Raw genomic sequence first — 24,613 nt, 5'->3', positions numbered from 1 at the left:
TTAAGTCACTTTTGCTTGGCAAGAAAATAAACATCAATGCAGTTAGTCATTATTTATTTATTGACTTGGCGTTTAATTTGTAGAACTCCATTTTAATTTATGTATTAATTTTAAATCAAACACAGATTTTTTGAGTCTACAAAGTTGTATTTTATTAACAAAAAACACATAAAAAATTATATTGTGACAATTGTTTCGCCTTGTTAGGGCATTATCAAACGAATGTCATTTGATAATGCCCTAACATTCGTTTGATAATGCCCTAACAAGGCGAAACAATTGTCACAGTATAATTTTTTATGTGTTTTTTGTTAAAAAAATACAACTTAGTAGACTCAAAAAATCTGTGTTTGATTTAAAATTAATACATAAAAAAAAGCAGTTAGTCATTTTTAACAAGTCAATATATTATACTTCCAAGATTAAAATCCTTAGGGAATTTTTTCAGGGCGATATTAAGCTAGTAAGATATTAAATAGTCAATGATCGATCACGTTTTTGTAAAAAATGCACTTGGTCACTATCTCCTGTATATTTGACTACAGTATATTTGAAATAAATATTATAACCGGCAGTTTAGAAAATGATTTAGTTACTTGTGACTTTGCATGCTCACTAACCAAAATGTGACATATCGTATTTTATCTATAGCACTTCACAAAAATTAACAATTCATTTTGAAGACACTGCTTTTAAAATAAATAATTACAAGACATCAAGACATTTATTAAGTTTATATATCGCCCACTCCTTTCAAGAACGTCATAAATCAAAATACATGATTTTTCAGGAGAACGATTTTAATGTTTAAAAATAAAGGGTCCGCCAAATAACTTTTTTTTTTTGAAAACAGGGCGCAAAACATCGAGTGTAGCTTCGGCTGTGTGGCACGTAGCGCCGTCCTGTTGAAACCAAATGTTGCCAATATCCTCCTCTTCAATTTTTGTGAACAAAAATCCGTTCAACATGGCCCGATAACGATCGCCATTGACTGTAACGGCCACTCCTTGCTCATTTTCAAAGAAAAATGGCCCAATTATGCCTCTGGACCAAAATCCGCACCAAACAGTGACTCGTTTTGGGTGTATTTATATTCGCTCAGCGGAAGGATAAAACTAATTATCTGTCAAATCAGACATGAGCTAAGTGTTACCATTCACGAAATAAGCACTAGTTGAAAAAAAAAACTTTAGATGGCGGACCCTATATATATATATATATATACATATATATATATATATATATATATATATATATATATATATATATATATATATATATATATATATATATATATATATATATATATATATATATATATATATATATATATATATATATATATATATATATATATATATATATATATATATATATATATATATATATATATATATATATATATATATATATATATATATATATATATATATATATATATATATATATATATATGTGTATGTATAATTTATATTCGCTCAGCGGAAGGATAAAACTAATTATCTGTCAAATCAGACATGAGCTAAGTGTTACCATTCACGAAATAAGCACTAGTTGAAAAAAAAAACTTTAGATGGCGGACCCTATATAACACAATGTATTAAAAATAAATACTAAGCCACTTATTGAACTTTTTACTGCGCAACAGATCTTTTTAGGTAAAACCTGAAAGTTTTTTCTACATTTGAAAAATATTTAATTTATTTATAAAAATAATTAAACAATACATTTTCTTCAAAATGCAAAAACAATATTTTCTGCCCTGTAGCGGGTAAATATTAAATTAAAAATATGCCTCTTTTGCTGGGATATAGTACATTTTCTGGGTATTCCGAAAACATGCACAACTGAAAATTGACAATTTTTGATTTATGACGTTCTTGAAAGGAGTGAGCGATATATATATATATATATATATATATTTATATATATATATATATATATATATATATATATATATATATATATATATATATATATATATATATATATATATATATATATATATTTATATATATATATATATATATATATATATATATATATATATATATATATATATATATATATATATATATATATATATATATATATATATATATATATATATATATATATATATATATATATATATATATATATATATATATATATATATATATATATATATATATATATATATATATATATATATATATATATATATATATATATATATATATATATATATATATATATATATATATATATATATATATATATATATATATATATATATATATATATATATATATATATATATATATATATATATATATATATATATATATATACATAAATATATATACATATAAAACAAGTTTATATAGGCTTGCCAGATTTCTGAAATGTTCAACTGGGACACTGGAATGTCCCTTACAGTATTTTTTCTACTTCTTCAAACCCTTATCCGCACCCAATGGTGCATTGGGCACTGCATAATATAAACACAGTGTTATCTTGATTGTTAGCACACGAAGGAAGGGTGATAAGCCCTCCGCTTGAGGTACCAGTCCAGGGTAATATTGAATAAATATTGGGGTGAATAAAACACCACTGTGAAATAAATGGCATTATCCTGAATAATCTTTCACAGTTATTTACTTTAAATTTTATTTTTCATCTATAATATAATTAAATTTTTACTGGGGCGTGAAGCAAATTGGTCTGGATACCGGGGATTTGTCTGAAAACCGGGATTTGTCTGTAAACCGGGACGTCTGGCAAGCCTTACTATACATGCACATAGTTGTTTTATTTAATACTTATAAGAAATGATAATAAAAAATCGCATGGACTGGATAATATGAGTTTTAATAATGGAATAAAATTTATTGTATTTTTTGTGTATTTTAGACTGAATTTATTCGTATTTATTGAAATGAAGATATAATAATTTATTTATGAAATAAAATAGTGCTGAAAATGATTTCAATTTCATTATTATAATAATTTATGTAAATTTACTTTATATTTTTGTTTTTCCTGCATGTAATTCAATAAACATATGATTTAAATAAAGTTCAATCAATTTTTTTTTACCTATATCACTCAAAGGCACAAGGCACCGCGTTGGATCAAATAATATCAACTCGATGGTCAATTCTGTGCTCCAGATTCTTGAAGTGGAGGGCACAGATGACGTGAGTGAAGGAGTTCAAGGTGAAGGACATTACTGCTTTATGGCAAAGGAAGTAAGGAAGACCCAGTAAGTAGGAAAATGGAAAATACTAGAAATGGCTAAGGCACTCGAAATTGCATACCCAAACCCGTATGTAACATGTCCACTTCTAATTTGTACAATATAAGTGCCGATGTGTGAGCCTCAAAGCCTTATATTTATGTGAATATAATAGTAAAAATTAAATATAAACTTTAAAAGATTTTTTTCTGATTTGGGTGGTGGCTGTATATAACCTCCCGCCAAATTTTCAAATCGCTATCTTCGTATTGCTGATCACAATGTCCCTCTTATCAATAGAGAAACAGACATATCCTCAAATCACTTGCGAAAGCGAGATAAACGATTTAATGTCAAGTGTGACAGATTTATTGACCAATCATGAGGGAGGGTAGCGAAAACGAACGAAGCGAATCCAAGTACTACAAGTTTATTTAAAAAAATCTATAAATATATTTCTGACTTTATTTCTCAAGTGTAAACTAAAGACAAAAGACAGAGACAACGACAAAAGTGTGTTATCACGATAAAAAGAAGTAGAGAAATTTTTGTAGCGCGCTATCTTTCTCTTTTGATGAGATTACAATGTTCTAAGCTTGCGATCTATTCAACAGTCTATGGCGGGAGTAATCATGTGTTCTTGATAGGTGGTCGGATATTTTCTTTACTCGTTTTTCCGATAATGTTTACATTTTCTCGTGTTATTTCTAGTCGCGATTATCTAGTCATTTTTCGTGTATTCTAAACAAATCTCATGTGAAAATCTGTCGATTTCATTTTGAATATTACCATCGAGCGAAACGGAGTAACGTCTGACGTTTTGAAGGTAGGCAATTCACCCTTTTTTGTAAATAACGTAACCTAATTTTACTGTCAATGTCAAAATGTAAATTGAATAAGAAAAAACATATTGACAATCACCGCCTGGAGTATTGAATTTTAAAATAATAATTGCCGCAGGTCTTAGAGTATACTGTAATTATAAAATATAATTTATGTTTTAAATCGTTGTGAAATTGTAAAGCAAAAAGTTAAATTTGAAGTTGAAGTTCATTTTACAAATTTTTTTTTTCATTTACTACAGTAAACTTAACACTGTAGGATCTGGAATTTTGAAATGCCTTAAATAAAAAGCACAGAACTTCAAAATTTCAACTTATTTGGTAATAATCAATATAGAAGGAAGAATATTCTTAAATTTTAATGAATTTAATAAAATATAAGGTACTATTTTAACCCCTTTAAAACCCTTGAGCCTAAATATCGGCTTTTACAGAATAAGCAAAACTATCACTATATACGGTGAAACCTCTATCTATCGTTTTTAAAGGGACCTATTAAAATAAACTATGAATACGGTACCTATTAAGAAGTAAATACCCAAGAAGGTACTATCGAGTAAAGATACCCTCCTCCCAATCTGTATAACCAACCATTGGTAGGTAAAATTCTAAGAATACAGGTTTTAGATGTAAATAAATGTATTGATATAAAAAAAAGCTGTACACAACCAAAATAAAAATGTTATGCCCTCTCCGGTGGTCTGTCGTTATTGAATTTCGTGTTTGCAAATATCCCCTTCAATCTAATACTACTTTTGAGTATTATAATACACTATTTTGAGTGACGATGTGGAACAAAAAAACATAAGGTCAAATAAAAGACAATTTAATACATAATTTGTTTATTTTAATTTCATTTGTGTAGTATTTAAATAGAAATATACATTTTAAATAGCTGCATGGTGTTCAATTCACAATAAAATGTGCAATGAATGCATGAACAAATGAATATTAAAAAATATTTAGGTATAAATATGTATGATTCATTTTAAACACAACATTTAAAAACAATTTGGATAAATATGTTCAAATTTATATATATAATAATAAACATACATATATAATCAAAATGTAAGTTTGTTTTAAAATCGCTATAAATATTTTATTATAACTTAATTATAATGTCTACCGGTTTTGAAGCTAACCGCTTCTTTATCAAGACTGATTGATACTACAATAAAAACTATCTACTTAACAAAATTAAAAATATTTTATGCAATTGAGGACTTAAATTAGACTTACAAATATTAGAAATTAAAATGGCAATTAATAATAATTTACAAGTAATAAATACACAAGTAAATGATTTTTCTAAAAGTCTGTTATTAAATATGTTTCCAATCACTCATCATCTCTGATCCCTTTTGACTGTGACTGCCAATCCACACAAAAAAAAATAAAGCCACTTGAAATCTACCCAAGCTCCTTTGTCTAGCCGTCAAAATATCTCACGTATATGCAGCATAATTCAAACAATTAATATGTTAAAATGGTGATAGGGAAACGATCAATGGGATCTATTTTTGTATTAAATGAATTCGGGATAGAAGAAATAAACGATACATCCAGGAAAACGATTATTCGAGGAACGATAGATAGTGGTTTTACTGTATTGCCTGTACAAAACTTACAACAGAATTGTAGACACAATGGCTTCTTATTTATTTTGACAAGCATATTAGAGAGAAAGAGAAAACCCTTATCCGCACCCTGCATAGGGCACTTCGTCATATAAACGCAGTGTTATCTTGATCGTTTACATATGAAAGAAAGGTGATCAGCCCTCCGCTTCAGGTACCAGACCAGGGTAATATTGAATAAATATTACAGTGAAAAAATCACTTATATTTATTTGATCCTCAGAATGGTAGCTGAGCGTGCTGACCATTATGGAGGCGGACAATTTAACAAATAAAAAATGAAAATTTACTTCGTTACTTTTTATTTGACTGTATAACAAAAAAATATTTTATTTTATTTTATTTATATTTATGAATGTTTATTAGTTCATCTATCTTTTATTTAAATAAAAAAGTAAACTATAATTAAAATGTAACTTTGTTTTAAAATAACTATAAATATTTTATTATAACATAATTATAATGCTAACCGCTTCTTTATCAAGACTGATTAATGCTATTTTTGATATTAATATTATTAATTGATTATTTTTATAATTTCAGATGGGAAATGCCAGCAAGAAATTGGCAGAAAAATGCACAATTTTATCAAGAGATGAGCAGCCGATAGTGGCGAATTCCTTCAAAACCGCCAGTAAAAATTCTGACAGGATACGGGAGGATGATCTCATTGTAAGTAACATCCGTTATGTTAAAACCCCCATTGAATCACTGCTCATTCTCGACCCTTTGAACACTAAGGCGTTCATTGTACTAGCAACATTTTTAGTTCCTAAGCAATTTTTCTTCTTCTTCTTCTTCTTACCCTTATCCGCACCCGATGGTGCATAGGGCACTGCATCGTAGGGATGCAGTGTTATCTTGATCGTAAATTGCATGAAGGCAAGGTGATCAGCCCTGCGCTTCTTGTACCAGTCCAGGGTGATATTAAATAACTATGAGAGTGAGAATCGGCCATATTTATTTTGACCCTCCTGGGAATCGAACCCGGGACCTCCAGCACGGTAGCCAAACGCGCTGACCACTGCGCTACGGAGGTGGAAGCAATTTTTAGCCAAGAAATAATATTTCATGAAAGGCGTGTTAAGATGGTTTGGGCATGTAAATAATGAATAGTAAAATAAATTTATGATGTGAATGTGATTGGTAATAGGAGCAGAAGAAGACTGAGGAGGACTTGGCATAATCAGGTATGTCAAATACTTGAAATTGCTCAGGTCAGGAGTCGGAATAATCAGCGGGTATGTTTGTTATCAAGATAACACTGCGTTTATAATATGCATTGTCCTATGCACGGGTGCGGATGAGTGTTTGAAGAAGATGCCTGATGCCCACTCCGACGGCATAGCGCCGTGATGGTAAGTTAGTTATGTTATATATATATATAACGTGGTAATATTTTTCTTTGTAAATTGGGTGTAAATAATATGTAAAGTGGGTGTATATGTGTTGCTTTGTAATTTAAGTTTATAATTGAAGTTTATTCTTAATTTATCTTTATAATATTTTTCTATCTATCTATCTGATTCTGACAGTTCAGAATATTATATTTTTTCTATCGGATGTCTTTTGTTTTATTCTGTGCGACGCATGTGACATGTGGTGGTAGAACTGTTTTATGTAGGTACTATTTGTAAGTACTTAATAAAATGTATAGGTAGGTACCTAGGTATTTTATTACATATATATATATATATATATATATATATATATATATATATATATATATATATATATATATATACATATATATATATATATATATATATATATATATATATATATATATATATATATATATATATATATATATATATATATATGTGTTTTTTCGAGTGATATACAGTCATATCGTGACTGTCCAAAACATGATATTATGATCAATATTTTATCATTGTTTGCACAACGTGTAATATAAATACAGTTACTACCAGATAAAACTAATTGTGTACTTGTACTACCATATTAAGGGTTACTATTTTCATAAATAAACACTTGGGTTAAAAGCTTTATTGGAAAAACAGGTGTATTAGAATATATGAGATAAGATAACACATAATCAATATGGAGAAATCAATTATTGCAGCATCCATTAATGGATATTAAAAATATTATTTAGACATAAAACTTCTTCTTTAGTTAGGACTGTGTCCTGTTAATCTCGGAGTCCGCTCCTGGGAGGTGGAAGACCAGCTATCTTTCCATCGTTTAGGTCATGGGTCGGCAACCTTTTGTTGTAAAAGTGCCTAATATTTTTCATGGAGATCAGTGCGGGCCGCACTTGCAGTAGGTTTACATACAATATTTATGTACAAATATTTTAGTTTTAAAAATAAAACGCTAAGTGTATATTTTAACGACATTTATTGTATTTAATAAAATCAATGAGATTCCCTTCGCTCCCTTTCTCGCTTCCTTTCACTCGATTGTGTATAATATCGTCCGTCATGTGCGTTGCGGCGAGAATCTCGCGGGCCGCACCAAAATGTCTCACGCGGGCCGCAGGTTGCCGACCCATGGTATAGGTCATGGGTGGCCAACCCGCGGCGCTATTACGTGCGGCCCGCGGTCATGTATGAAAATTAAAAAAAAAAATGTATTTTAAAATATATTTAAACTCATATTTAAGTTATTAAAACCAATCAGGATTCTGTATTTACATGCAGTGGATACTCATATATTCTGGTGAAAGGAAACTCAAATCTCGTACTGAGTAGCTATTGATAAATTCTTCTTCTTCTTCTTCTTATTCATCTTGTTGTAGGCCTTGTGACCTATTTTTAAGAGGGATTAGCCTCCTGCAATGTCGATTCCCAGCTATCGATCCATCTCTTTGGTGGTCTGTCCGGGAGTCGTCTACCATGGTGTTCGCCGTACAGTGTGATGTGGGGGAGTCTGGATGGTTCCATTCTCCTCACATGCGCATACCATTGTCTCCTTCGTTGCCTTCCCCACCTAACGACATTATTGATCTCGCATATTTCCCTGGTCCTGGCGTTTCTTATTCTATCTCGAAGACTCTTGCCTGATATGCTTCTTAGAGTCTTCATTTCTGCGCGACACTCTAAGCGCGTTTTTTGTGGCAACGGTGTCCGCTCTACTTTTGATTCCATACGTCATGATGGAATATTGATAAAATGGTTTGAATAAATATAATTTATAATATTGATTGATTTTTGTGTCCTAATCGATAATTTTGATTGTTAAAATTGATAAAAATGTGTATAACTACATTTTTAATGTGTGTTTTATTCTCACATCTGGTTATAGTAATGTTTTTTACACATGTATTTTGATTACTTCTGCATTAAAATTATTTATAATACTTACAAAAAATCAGTCCGCCTCCGTAGTGTAATGGTCAGCACGCTCGGCTACCGTTTTAGAGGTCCCGGGTTCGATTCCCAGGGGGGGTCAAATAAATATGAGTGATTTTTTCACTCTAATATTTATTCAATGTTACTCTGAAGCGGAGGGCTGATCCCCTTTCCTTCATGTGTAAACGATCAAGATAACACTGCGTTTATATGACGCAGTGCCCTATGCACCATTGGGGTGCGGATAAGGGTTTTATTATTATTTTTATGAAATTTGTTGTAATACATTCTTTTAATTATTACTCTCTGTATGTGGCCCCTAGGTAAATTTTAGGTCATCGATGTGGCCCAGCGTGCAATTTGGGTTGGCCAGGCCTGGTTTAGGTGGTCTTCCTGGGGGCCTGTTACCTCTTATGCTGCTGTCTGCTGCTATCCTCACCACTCAATCCGAACTTGCTCTTCCCACATGTTCTCTCCAGAAATCTCACGGAATCCATCAAAACACGTGTCCCAGTAGATTTTAAGAAATAGCGGTATTTACTAAGTAAAACTTGAATTAAAAATGGATAGATTTTACCACAATGTGGCTGCCGAATCTATTGATAAAATTAAAAACTTAGTTTTTGAATTATAAATTCATACTAACAAAAAAATTATTCAGTGGGGTATTTAACGTGTCGGGTTGTGGTCCTGTGGTTAGTGTTGCGGACTCTTGAGTCATAGTTTCTCGGTTCGAACCCACTCTACCACAATTTGATACCTATTTCTAATAATGAGCTGCTAAGGCTCACAGAAATAATTGTTTTTGTAAATAATAAAACACAAATAACTTTTTTTTTATTTTTAAAAACTCACTCTGTAGGGTACAACCATTTCTAATTGATAGATTTATATTATCCACTGACACTTCGTGATGGAATTGCATTTTAAATTTATTATTAGATTAAAACCAATATTTTTAGCTTTTCCACTTTTTTATTTGACCAGCGACCGGGTTTCGTCGTTACCGACATCATCAGACTGGTGAGAGGCTATACAAATTGTTATGTTATATATAAAAGAAGGCAGGAGTTGATAACCATGATTTGATATAATTTTATGAGAAATTAATTTAATTTGAGTGAATTTAAGTATTGTATGATATTTAAAATATTTTTTATAAAGGTTTTTTTGTATTGAAAGCACGATTTTATATAAAGTTATAATAGATTTGCATTTTTTGTAAATGAATTTAAATTATGTAACGAGGTATCAGGAAATGCTGGTTGACGGCTCCTTCCACTAAGCTGTGGTTGTCCGGGGGGAGTCCGAAGTTCTCTGAAATGTAAATTTCTAATTGATGTTTTACTCAGTAAATACCACTTTTTCTTAAAATCTACTGTGACACGTGTTTCGATGCATTCCGCATCATTTTCAAACACCGTATGATGCGGAATGCATCGAAACACGTGTAACAGTAGATTGTAAAAAACAGTGATATTTACTAAGTTAAATTTTAATTAAAAATGGATAGATTTTACCACAAAGCGACTGCCCAATCAATTAATGAAAATACAACCATTTCATTACTATCTCACTACTGGAGAGATCAAAATAGAAATCTCTGTCAAATATTTGTTCACATTAGCATTTATGAAGTGCGTAGTGTGCAATATTCGCAGCGTAAACAGTTTACGTGAAATAAAATTATTTTGTGGGTGGAAAGTGGTGAACAATAACATCGTGTGCGGGGGTCTGGCCTATATCTTGTGGCGCCCAGATCATAAACTCAACCATTTGTTTTCATAAACAGTTCACCGATAATATTAACAAACCAAATTCTTGGATCTATTTATAAATTTGACACGCTTTTTATCCATGCATTGTTAGAACTATGGACACGCATTTCTGTGCCCTGATGTACCAATATAGATACATTCACACGATATTGTGTAAATAAAGTTTAAATAATAATTTAACCCTTATCCGCATCCCAATGGTGCATAGGGCACTGCATCATATAAACACAGTGTTATCTTGATCGTAAACACATGAAAGAAAGGTGATCAGCCCTCCGCTTCAGATACCAGTCCAGGGTAATATTGAATAAATAGTAGAGTGAAAAAATCACTCATATTTATTTGACCCCCCCTGGGAATCGAACCCAGGACCTCCAAAACAGTAGCCGAGCGTGCTGACCATTACACTAAGGAGGCGGACAAAAATAAATGAATCTGAAATACCAAATTATAAAGTATTTACAGCATTTTGAATGTGTCCAAATACTTGTTCACAAATCTGGATTATCTCCAGTGAGTTATTTTTTACATATTATTGTAAATGCCCAGACTTTTACATTCTTCTTCGTTTATGTTGAGAAGTCAAAAATTATGTAAAAAATAACCCCTAAATGGAGATAATCTAAATTTGTGAACATGTTACTCTATTTGTTCTCCACGAGAGAACTGCGTTTTTAATTTTGAGATTGTAAGTAGAAATGTTGAGAAAATTAATTAAAATTTAAAAAAACTTTTGTAACCATATTAAATAATAAAAATAAATAATAAAATAAATAAAGTATTTGAATACACTCAAATTGTTGTGAATAAATTAACTGGCAAATTAAAGGCTTAAATAAAAATCTAAAATGATGTTTTGAAGCGTTTCTGTAATAAGTAACCATTAAGAATTCCAGTAGTGATCATGTCTTTAAGAACAGTGTCCGTCGATGGTTGCTTCTCTTTGGAAGGGACAAGGTAGAAAGTGAATTAATTAAAGTCCAGGTGTAATTATTTTATTGTAAAACCTTTATATTGTAAATTTTTATCGTATCTATCTATTGTATATAAATTAATAATAAAAATTAAAATATAATAAAAAAATATATATTAACATGTAAGTATTTCGGCTCAACACAGGCCATGCCTAAAGAGTCGTAATACATATCGCTCACTCCTTTCAACAACGTCATCAATCAAAAAACTTGGTTTTCCAGGAGATCGTTTTTAAAGTTTAAAAATATAATACAATTTATTAAAAATATATATCAAGCCACGTATTGAACTTTTTACTGTGCAACAGATCTTTTTAGGTGAAACCTGAAGGTTTTTTCTCCATTTGAAAAATATTATGTATATTTAAAAAAAAAATTATACAATACCTTTTCTTCAAAATGCAAAAATAACACTTTCTGCCCTGTAGCGGGTAAATATTGAGTTAAAAATATGCCACTTTTGCTGGGATATAGTACATTTTCTGGGCATTCCGAAAACATGCACAACTGAAAATTGACGATTTTTGATAAATGACGTTGTTGAAAGGAGTGAGCGACATGTGTAACTACTATTGACTACTCAATTTTCGGAACCCCTAGATATATTGATCAAACACAGTTCACCACCGCCATCTATGTTGGATATTCTTCATCTTTGTTGAGATGTCAAAAATGTATAAAATAACCATCCAGATTTAATCCAGATTTGTCAACAAGTATTTGGACACACTCAAAATGTTAAATAAATTTACTGGTCAATTTTTTTTAATAAATAATAATTTAAGCAAATTTTAAATTGAAACAAACTAACGTAATTAATGTCTAACATATCGTTTTCGTATTCTTGAAAGGAGTGACCGATATAGAAAAATATATATGTATCTATGAAATAAATAAAATAAATAAATAAGTCCTGTGTTCTTTGAGATATAAAATTCTGGCAGTTATTTCTTATCGACATGACATTTAAGTATCTATTGTTTGTATTCTAATGGGTATAGTAAAGGTGAATGGATGTATGTGACTTGGTTATTTAATATCTCTTTATTGTAGTAATTTCAAAATTATTTATTTGAGGATTTCTAACATATTTTAATTCCTACCTTTACTAGATATGTTGGTAATATATCGCTCACTCCTTTCAAGAACGTCATAAATAAAAAAAACTTGATTTTTCAGGAGATCGTTTTTAAAGTTTAAAAATATAATACAATGTATTAGAAATAAATATCAAGCTACTTACTGAACCTTTTACTGTGCAACAGATCTTTTTAGGTAAAACCTGAAGGTTTTTTCTCCATTCGAAAAATATTTAGTATATTTAAAAAAATTATTAAACAATACTTTTTCTTCAAAATGCCAAAACAGCACTTTCTGCCCTGTAGCGGGTAAATATTAAGTTAAAAATATGCCACTTTTGCTGGGATATAGTACATTTTCTGGGCATTCCGAAAACATGCACAACTGAAAACTGACGATTTTTTTATTTATGATGTTCTTAAAAGGAGTGAGCGATATCCAAAATTAAACACGGTTATGGATTCAATTCTACTTTTATTAACATATAAAATATGATGTATGATAATATGATAATATGTGACCCGTTTCGTCTTATTAAGACATTTAATTTTGGATATACTACCCAACAATTCAATATGGAATTCTACCAACTGTCTGCAGTCCATCATAAATTTGACAAATGTCCTGTAATATAGGGTTAATAATCTCCAGTAAAGTAAGACAGAGTTGATTGGTTTGTGGATTGGTTTGGCAATATGGTAGTCGCTCATTCTGGCTGTATTTTTTCCAGAAACTATGGGGAAGTCACATGGATCCCCGGCTGGCTCAGTTCCTCTCCAACTTTTTGTTTGGCTACGGCGCCAGCAAGAAGAATATAGTGGAATTTCAGAGATTTGCCGAACTCTACGTCTTCTGCGTCCGAGGTAAGCTTACGGCAATCAGATTAAATATATCTCCATCTCACCACATTTCGAGTGTGTTCAAATACTTGTTCACAAATCTGAGTTTCTCTACTTAGGAGTTTATTTACATTTTCGACATCTCAACATACCTATGTAAATTAAAACTTTTTTCATTCATTCGAACCCTTATCCGCACCCCAATGGTGTATAAGGCACTGTATCATATATACACAGTGTTATCTTGATCGTTAACACATGAAGGAAAGGTGATCAGCCCTCCGCTTCAGGTACCAGTCCAGGGTGATATTGAATAAATATTATAGTGAAAATATCACTTATATTTATTAGACCCCCCTCTGGGAATCGAACCCAGGACCTCCAGAACGGTAGCCGAGCGTGCTGACCATTACACTACGGAGGCGGACATGCGGGGCTAACTTTTTAATGATCTTTAATACTAAAATATATTTTTGTTATATATTTTTTCAAGTGCTTTACCATATTACATTATATGCTTTACTACATATATACATTATTGAACTTTGGAGACTAGTTGGAGATTTTTTTATTGTATGTATTTATTTTATTATAAACACAAATATAATTTTTTTGATAATATGCCCTCACTGTGTTTTCCCGTGCCAAGGGCACATTTTACAAAATTTATTAAAAAATTATAATGTGGGAAATTTTTTTAAGCAATCAAATACGACGTGGCTGAATGATGCGATCTATTTCACATCTGCTCACTTCCATTATCCACTTATAAATAGTACTTGTTAGTAAATGTTAATTATATACAATATTATGTGTCGGGTTGTGGTCCCAGGGTTAGTGTCGCGGACACTTAAGTCAGAGTTTCTCTGTTCGAACCCACTCTACCACAATTTGATACCTATTTCTAATAATGATCCGCTTAGGCTCACAGAAATAGTATGAAATTGAAGTATTTTTGTAAATAATAAAAACGCAAATACTTCTCTTTTTTTCTTACAAAAAAAAAACTCACTCAGGAGTCGTAATAAACGTCGGGTATGTTTGAGGAGATGCATGAATGTAAAAGAGGCGAAGAATAGCAAAGACAGAGTGGTGTTGCGTTCGATTCTCTTTGCCTTCACCTGTGCGGAAGCGGCGTGATTGTTAGTTTTTTAGTTATAATAAAAATAGAAATAATTATCTTTTAATATAAAAACAAATATTAAAAAAAAATACAATAACTAATATTTTATGTAATTGATTCAAGGGACACTTGATGAAAGAGTAACAGCTCTTTACAATTCTCTAGGCAGCGATGCTGACGAGAACACCGAACTTCCCTATCAACTCATAAAAGAGGTAAGGATCCATCACCATCATAACCTGTTTCTCTCAAATAGAAACTTAACCTAACCAAATGATTGATTTTTTTATCTAACCTAACCTAACCAAATGATTGATTTTTTACCTAACCTAACCTAACCAAATGATTGATTCTTTTACCTAACCTAACCAAATGATTGATTTTTTACATACCCAGTTCTGCGAGAGCATCGTCTCCACGTACATGAAGATCCAGAAGCAGAGCGGGTGCGCTCAGTTCACCGGGTGGGCAGCCAAGGGGTTCACAGTGCAGAAGGAGCAAGTCCAGGCGCTGGCCGAGGGACTGTCGGCCGAGCTGTGCGCTCAGCCTTCCACCGTCAACGTCGGCTACAAGCTCATCGTCACCTGGTGAGCGTCACCTTCTATACTGAGCGTTCGGCAAGGATTTGGACTACCAACACCACCTATTGATGGACACAACAAAATTAAATTATTTATCAGTTACTAGAGACATCTATTGATAGATGTAAAGAAGCTTTTTACTAAGCAGACACTCTTATATGTATTATATGTGTGTGATTATAATCCAGGAATCGGACCTCACATACTAATATAATTTGTGTTTGATATATATGTTTATAATATGAGTTTCTGCTCAATAAAAAGCTTCTTTTCATCTCACCAATAGATCCGTCTTCTGCCCACGCCTCGTTGATCTTCTATTTTGCCTTTTATGATTAGGTGCAATAGCTCGTACTTCTCTCTTCTAAGCACGTGCCCCAGATAGGACACTTTCTGGACCTTGATATCAGTCAGCAACTGTCTCCCTGCTCTTGCTCTTTGGAGTACATTCACATTGCTGACTACATCAGTCCATGGAATGCTTAGCATTCTACGATGTAGCCAAATTTGAAATGCCTCTAATTAGTTCATAGAACTGATCTTGAGGGTCCACGATTCAACTCCACAAAGAAGTACTAACCAAACATAACATCTAACTATTATTTGCCAAAGTTTCAGATTGAGGATAATATTCTCATAAAATATTAAAATGTTTAATTTTCTTAAAGGTTACAACACAGTGTCCTCCTTAAGAGATTGATAGAGCATGTATTCAAAAGCCTTTATCATCCGGTAAAAGTGACCCGCCCGGCACACGAGGAAGATCATACTATACAATGCAGTCTTATCCCCATGCCAGTTGGTAAGTCCCTTTTTGTACTTTACTTTCAGACAGAGATGGAATGTATGTTAAAAATATTTTACAGCGGAATAACAATTTCTTAGCTGATTTGCTGATTTTTTTCATTTCAAATTTCAAATTGCTGCTTTCTGTTTTTATTTTTCGTTTATATTCATGTGTATTTATGTATGTATATACGTGAATGTATGAAAATATAAAAATAAAAGACCACTTATTGAGTTCATTAATGTAAACACGACTAGTTTCAAGAACTATAGATGTTCTCATCAGTATGTTTTTCACGAAACTAGTTGTGATTACATTAACATCCTTAGTGTGTTAATGATTGATTACATTAACACACTAAGGATGGAATAGGTATTTCTACCCTTTCGGTCGATTGATGCTTAAGGACAGGAAGGGTATTTTTACCTTCTACGCTGACCTAATCTCAAAGTCAAAAAAGAAGGAATTATTTAATGTTTTTATATGAATATATATTATGTACTAATCTCTTTGTTAAGGTCTGAACTATATGTACCTATCTCTACCGGTTTCGAAGCTACCGCTTCTTATTCAAGACTGATTAATACATTATAATTAGGTTACGATAAAATATTTATAGTGATTTTAAATCAATTTATTTTTATTTTTTTGACATCTCATCAAAAATGAAGAAGAATATGGAAGTCTGGGCATTTACGGGGCTGACGACCATCTCACCAATAGATGAATCTAGTGAAGTTCTAGTGATTCAAGAACAATGTTTGAAAATTGGTTCATATATATAGAACTTCCAAGAATTTGAGTAGTGTGATTGTCAATAATGGTTAGAATTGGTGAATGTTACACGTGTGTAAAGTGATCACCTAAACCAGCCTATGACGGTCGTCAGCCCTGTAAATGCCCAGACTCCCATATTCTTCTTCATCTTTGATGAGATGTCAAAAAAAAATATATAAAAATAACTCCTGTAATTGAAGATAATCCAGATTTTGTGAACAAGTATTTGAACACACTCAAAATGTTGTATTTTAAAACAAAGTTATATTTTAATTAGTGAATAAATCAAGTTGAAATTTGAACTGAGAACGTTGAAATTAATAGATTTATAGAAATTATATAAAAATGATTGAACCAGGATTGACATATATGCCGGACTATCCAGCCATCATAGACCTCAGCCAGCTGGCCTACATCGCGGGCCACCTGCCCACAGAGATGCAGAAGGAGTGGAGATTCCTCTTCTCCAGCAACATCCACGGAGAATCCTTCTCAACATTACTCGGTAAGGGATTTATTCTATTTTAATAAAAGGTCAATGTTCACTGCCAGCTCGCTAATCTGAATGCTCCGTAATCCGAAATGCGCTGTAATTCAAACGATTATCCGGCTCAGCTGATGGCAAATTAAAAAATTCGACCTTCTTAAGCCGTGCAAGCTTTCTACATAGCCATCAAGTAGAATCTACTTGGTCCAAAAATGCAAAAAAAACGTACTATAAAAAAATGTCCCTTACTGTGTTTTGAGTTTGGACAGCTGAACGGGGCTGAAGAAGTCGTCCAGAACACTGAAGAATTGATGGTTTTAAGACGAATGCGTGATTTAGCACTTGAACAGTTAGGTTTGCTGATTCATGAGAAAAATATCTGAATTTTTCAAGCTAAATAAAATAGTTAATTTATTTTATTATTCATTCGATAACTAAATAAAAATGTAAAATAAAGACTATTTTCGTAACTGAAATTTTCTTTTTTCTCTATATGAAAGAAAATGGAAGCTACGCAACCTAGTTTTTTTTTAAAATTACCTAACGTCCAAGTGACTCTGAAATCTAGCTTCGGCTTATGCAACACCGCTTATCATGTCCCTACTCAGGCTTCAACTTTATAAGTTTCATAGCCTATGCCTGCTCGTGAGTGGATTTACTCTTTATGTTTAAAGTTACTATAATTTCATGTAATTCATGAGTGAGTATGCAACCCAGGGCTTATGACCTGGCATTTATACACTTGTGTAGCATTAGCCATTCTGCCTGTTATTGAACATCCATCTTCTTCTTCAAACCCTTATCCGCACCCCAATGGTGCATAGGGCACTGCATATAAACGCAGTGTTATCTTGATCGTTAACACACGAAGGAAAGGTGATCAGCCCTCCGCTTCAGATACCAGTTCAGGGTGATATTGAATAAATATTAGAGTAAAAAAATCACTTATATTTATTTGACCCCCCCCTGGGAATCGAACCCGGGACTTCCAGAATGATAGTCGAGCGTGCTGACCATTACACTATGGAGGCGGACATACATCCATACTGCATTAATTTTTACTTTCTTATACTTCTTTCATTGATCCGTTTATTACTGTGTAAATTGAATTGTTTTTTTATTTTTCAAGGGAGAATTATGGACCAAGGACCTTCCGTTCTTATAGTGGAGGATTCAAATGGCCACATATTTGGTGGGTTCGCTACGCACAGTTGGGCTTTGAGCCCCAATTTCACAGGTGAGTCCTTATTTGTTTGAGTGCGCGTGGCGTGCTTTGTATACCTATACGCGCATGTCGTAACGTGTTGACAGTGTTAGTAGTGCGTAGAGATGCGGCAGTCGTGTCGCTACGCCAGCTATTGCGGTACTTGCGACGTATTTTTTTCCAGTTTTTTAGATACCGTAGAATGAGGCTACTTGAACTTTGATGTGATACTTGAGCCCAGTACAAAAAAGAGATTTAAATCTTGTATTTGGTCTACAATAATGAACGTATTGCGTCAATAAATGTCACCTGTCAGGGAAACAATGAATCATGTCGAAATATTCATTATTGTAGACCAAAGAAGTTGATAACTGGAGAAGAGTCACTGCTTCTGCAAGGGTCACAACCCTCAGCAATGAGGAATAAGACGGAGAAGAAGACCAAATACAGATCTAAATTTTTTTTTGTACTGGGCTCAAGTAACACATCAAAGTTCAAGTAGCCCTGTTCTACGGTACTTACTAGAGCAAAATATTTTTTAAAATGTTAGATTTCAAGAACGTGGACGACCGAAAAAGACTTGGCAAGATCAGATCAATCAGAACCTAAAATCTGGCAGTGTCAAAAGTCTGCGTAATCGGAGGGCATGTATGACTAGATGTATGGATGTGAAGGAGGCGAGGAGTGTATTTCAGGACAGAAGAGTTCCATCCTCTCTGCCTACCCCTGCGGAGAAACGGCGTGATAGTAGTAGTAGTAGTAGTAGTTACATTTCAGCTTCAACTATGGTCAATAAAAGCAACATTTAGAAATATTTTACATTATTCTTCTTCTCCGTCTTATTCCTCATTGCTGAGGGTTGTGACCCTTGCAGAAGCAATGACTCTTCTCCAGTTATCCCTTGACTGCGCTGCACGTAGCGCTCCAACCACTGAGGTGCCTGCTGCTGCCTTAATTTGATCGGTCCATCGTGTGGGGATCTTCCTCTCCCTCTCTTTCCCTCCAGGCTACCGATCACAACTAGTCATTCCAGGCTATCCTCGTTGCCACACGCAACGTGTCCAAAGAACTGGAGAATCCGTCGGGTACAGATATTGGCCAGAGTCAAGCCAAGCCATTTACATTATACCCTTTTATAAACCAGATTTTCATATGGTATACAAAATACATACAAAAATCACCAATGCGGAAGTTTTTAGCACCGTTAAGGAAGGGTTGATATATAGTAAACCTCTTTGTTTTAGGGGATGACACATCGTTCCTGTTCACCCTCGCACCCAAGATGAGGATATTCCCGGCGACGGGATACAATGACCACTACCAATATCTCAACCTTCACCAGCAAACTATGCCCAATGGACTGGTAGTTACTTCATTTTCTATACCAATTTGCACGTGACTCGGGCAAAGAGTTTGTGTTGCATTGATGAGTCCGAGTGCTGCTCGGGCAAATTATATTCCAACTTGGTGGTATTGATTTGCCCGAGCAAAATATATTTATGTACCTATTTGTTTTTATTGACTAACCTGAGCAGTGTTAGGGTAGTCCTGTTTCCAGTTGTTTGGTGATGATTTTCTGCACCGATGAATTTTCTTCTTCAAACCCTTATCTGCACCCAATGGTGCATAGGGCACTGCATCACATAAACGCAGTGTTATCTTGATCGTTAACACATGAAGGAAAGGTGATCAGCCCTCCGCTTCAGGTACCAGTCCAGGGTGATATTGAACGAATATTATAGTGAAAAAATCACTTATAATGTTTTGAAACCCCCGGGGAATCGAACCCGGGACCTCCAGTACGGTAGCCCAGCGTGCTGACCATTACACTACGAAGGCGGTTAAGTGACTGATAACCGGATCCACGCGGCTCGCATAACCTTATGTGTTTTAACAAAACATGCCCCATACGCGGCTGACATAAGCGTATGTGTTTTTACTTTGCTCCAAGTTTCGAACCTCAGTTCAATTTGGAGGGATTTTTTCATGGTGTGCAACATTGGATAAAATAATACGTCAATCCTTGGCCTTTTGACATCTGTTGAAATATCTGACTAATAATTTGTAACATCACAAGGATAAATAAAAGTACAGATCCCTGATTTTTCTTGAGGTCGATAATTAGTCGCACCATAATCATGCCCTATATCTGTCTCACTCTCGACGCTACGCATCGCCAGTGGGTAAGAGTGACACACGATGCGTGCTTTGATTTATTTATGTTACGATCTTATTTGTTTATATTACGATATATTTCAAGAATAATGTGACACAAGTGTATTACAGAGTACCAAAAAGGCACAATGAATCCCATTGAACGTTTTTGTTTAGGAAAATAAATTGTTTCTTAACTAAATACATGATAAAAGTAATCATTTAAAAAACGGCAAAATACCGCCGCGCACGGGCGTCTCTCAGGAACAAAGTTAACGCGGTTTAAAGGTTAAGTGGTTAATAAATGCATTTGTCTCAGATGATGGGGGGGCAGTTTGGGTACTGCGGGCTCTGGCTGGACTCTGAGTACGGACTCGGCCATTCTTCAGAGAGCTGCACCTCGTACAAGCGCTACGCGCAGCTGTCCAGGGACAAGAACTTCCACATCAAGAACCTGGAAGTTTGGGGCGTCGGAGAAAAACCTCTAACGGAAGAGGAAAAGGTCAGTAAAACCTCGTCAGTTCTGATACTGATACAGTACGCTCCCGATTTTCCAAGATGGATGGTGGAAAAAAATCCCGGATAATCGATTTCCTGGTTAATTCGAAAACATGAAAAAAATGTAAATGCATGATATTTTGCACTTGTTTTTTTTAAAAGTATGTTTGGATTAGACCACAAAGTATTGTTTGTATTAAAGGTGAGCAAGATCCAATCATTTAGAAGATCCGCATCAGTGAATTCGTACACTGATACCAATATGACATATCGCTCACTCCTTTCAAGAACGTCATAAATCAAAAAACGTCAATTTTCAGTTGTGCATGTTTTCGGAATGCCCAGAAAATGTACTATATCCCAGCAAAAGAGGCATATTTTTAACTTAATATTTACCCGCTACAGGGCAAAAAGTGTTGTTTTTGTATTTTGAAGAAAAGGTATTGCTTAATTATTTTTTTTTAAATATACTTAATATTTTTCAAATGGAGAAAAAACCTTCAGGTTTTACCTAAAAAGATATGTTGCACAGTAAAAAGTTCAATAAATGGCTTGATATTTATTTTTAATACATTATATTGTATTTTTAAACTTTAAAAACGTTCTCCTGAAAAACCAAGTATTTTGATTTATGACGTTGTTGAAAGGAGTGAGCGATATGTACATTGATATGATTTGCGACCTTCGATCAAACATAGTCATTTAGAAATCATTAGTACAATATCCAATCCAAATAACCTATGGATACACGTCTTCATCTTCTTGGTGTAGGCCTTGTGGCCTGTTTTTAAGAAGGATCAGCCGCCTGCTATATCGAGTCCCAGCTGCCAATCCATTTCTTTGGTAGTCTGCCCAAGAGTCGTCTACCTTGAAGTTACCCGTGCAGTGGAATGTGAGGGAGTCTGGATAGTTCCATTCTCCTCACATGTGCATACCATCCTTCGTTGCCTTCCCACCTAACGACATCTTCGATCTCACATATTTCTCTTATCCCTTATATAATATTTTTTTTTCTGTCAACAGGGAGAAAGAAATGCCAGCGTTCTGGATGGAAATTACGAATCTAAAGCCATGCTTCGAATGGCTGGGAAAGAACAACACAGCGAGGGTCTTCGGGAAGCACCGCCTTTATAAGCCGCTCTTCATGACACAGACTAGGATCAAACCACTAGATAAATGCGTTCAGGGACAACAAAAACAAAATACATCTATATTTTGAAACAGTTATTGTGATAAACTGAGTTCAAACACATTTCGGACGGGTGTTTTTTAGGCCTGTGGACCGCCGGCGATGGGATTTGATAATTTTGTACATATAGTTAAGTCCTTAACAAAGAGATTGGTTCATAATATAGATATAAAAGCATTAAATATTTAATTCCTTCTTTTCTGACTTTGAAATGAGGCCGGCGCAGAAGGTAAATATACCCTTCCCGTCCTTCAGCATCAATCGACCGGCCGGGAAGAAATACCTTTCCTGTCCACAGTGTGTTAACATACAAATTATGAATTTTAGAACTTTTTAAATAAATTTTTTAATTGAATATCAAATTTGTCCAACAATAATTGTTTAAATGCGTATATGCTTAAAATACTTATAACAAATCAAATAAAATTATTGTAAAATTTAAACAAACCATATTAAAAAATCCTACCTTAATTATCTCAAATTATTTTTTGTAAAAGGTGTCTTGTTTTGCAGTTTCTTAAAAAAAATGCTTAGTTTATCTGTGTTAAAATACATCTCGTGTTTTCGATGTTGTAAAAAGTTTGTTCAAAATAATTTATAAAAGTGCTCTTATATATATGTAAATATGCAATCTATATTTTAACTGATAAATCTTGATCTGCATCGTCAATCATTGTGCCATTTCCAATATCCTTATTTGAACATTTTTGTATAAAATAAAAGTCACTAATTTGGACTCCAATGTATGCTAAAATCCATAGAAATTGTTTCAATATAGAAGATACTTAAATATTTGTTATGTTAATATGAAAAACAATAGTGTGTTTTTGCTATCCCAATCACCATGTTGTGACATTATCACCATGTATGTATTGCAATTATGATGTCTTTTAATTACTTTTATATATTTATAATTTAAGTTTTACTTGGTACCAGTATAATAGTGGTATTTAAATTAAAACTTAATTTAAAAATGGATGGATACTACCCCAAAGTGAGTGCCGAATCAATTTATCATACTTTTATATAGTTGTAAACAAAATATGATCTATAAGTATAAATAATATAAGTTCATCACCTACCAAGCTTTATCAAGCAGGAATAAAATTATCATTTTTTACTACAATAACAGATATGTAAGTAAGTTATAAATCATTTAGGTAATAATTATTCATTCAATCTTCCAAAAATATGAAATAATTAATTACTGCAAAAAAAAAACATTTTTACTTTGTATCTTATACAAGATGGTGGTTGCTATTAAAACGAAATGCCAGCGTATATTCAAATACATTATTATACTAGTACCTACACCAGTTTACAATTAATGGAAGGGCTTTTTTTATATACAGCAGTCTAATAGTGTTGCCATCACTTTCACATAAAACCGGGTTATTTTTTGCATATTGACACACTGAAGTATCTATTAATACTATAATTTCTATGGATTTTATCAGACTATACATAGTTCGACATTTAGGTTATAAATCTCCAAGGTCATGTTGTATAAAAATGTGACATATAGAGATTGGAATACTATCAATTGACTGGGACGTTTAAAAAATAACAATCGCACATGTTTTTTTTTTAATATGCACAAATTTCTGTAACATAATTGCAAAAAATATTAAAGTTTTATTAATATTAATTTTAGATACTAAATAATTCCTTCATTTCAAACATTTCCAATTTTATAATATATTTATTTATTTAATATTTAACGTCATGTTTTGTTTTAATAAAAATTGATTTATAATTTTTATAATGATTAAAATTTACACATGAATTTATGTGTTCAAATTAAAACATATTTTATGTAAAAAAAGGGGAAAACAAAAATTATGTATTATCACAAGTATAAATCAAACACTCTCGTTTTCATTAATTGTTCACTATGTAATACTACTTAAAAACTACTTCACGTCTACCGGTTTTGGAATAACCATTCCCTCATCAGGCCAACTATACACTCCTCCAGGTCTATAGCCTATAGTTGACCTGATAAGGGTGATTATACTGAAACCGGTAGTAATGAAGTACAGTCTTTAGGTGGTATTATATAAGGTAAAAGATGAATGATAAAGACTGTGATATATTACCATACCAAAAATTTAATAATGCTT

General features: G+C 32.8%; 1 protein-coding gene across 1 annotated transcript; it reads left to right on the top strand.

Annotated features, from left to right (window-relative positions):
• The first annotated feature begins 3,837 nt into the window (after positions 1–3,837).
• On the top strand, positions 3,838–23,280 carry LOC148313312 (MTOR-associated protein MEAK7-like). The gene is made up of 11 exons (XM_088264612.1): positions 3,838–4,046; positions 6,246–6,374; positions 13,582–13,714; positions 14,937–15,028; positions 15,210–15,400; positions 16,063–16,196; positions 17,317–17,463; positions 18,575–18,682; positions 19,894–20,012; positions 21,123–21,305; positions 22,325–23,280. Exons 2-11 carry the CDS (start codon positions 6,246–6,248, stop codon positions 22,433–22,435), a joined length of 1,347 nt encoding a protein of 448 aa, XP_088120738.1. The 5' UTR covers positions 3,838–4,046; the 3' UTR covers positions 22,436–23,280.
• Positions 23,281–24,613: the final 1,333 nt, after the last annotated feature.

The sequence above is a fragment of the Brachycentrus maculatus genome, unplaced genomic scaffold (genome assembly GCF_059751285.1).
Source record: "Brachycentrus maculatus isolate JH-2025_06_01 unplaced genomic scaffold, ASM5975128v1 h1tg000015l, whole genome shotgun sequence".
In the NCBI taxonomy this organism is placed as follows: domain Eukaryota; kingdom Metazoa; phylum Arthropoda; class Insecta; order Trichoptera; family Brachycentridae; genus Brachycentrus; species Brachycentrus maculatus.
Note: the sequence above shows the minus strand (reverse complement) of the source record. Positions and strands in the feature narration are given on the sequence as shown.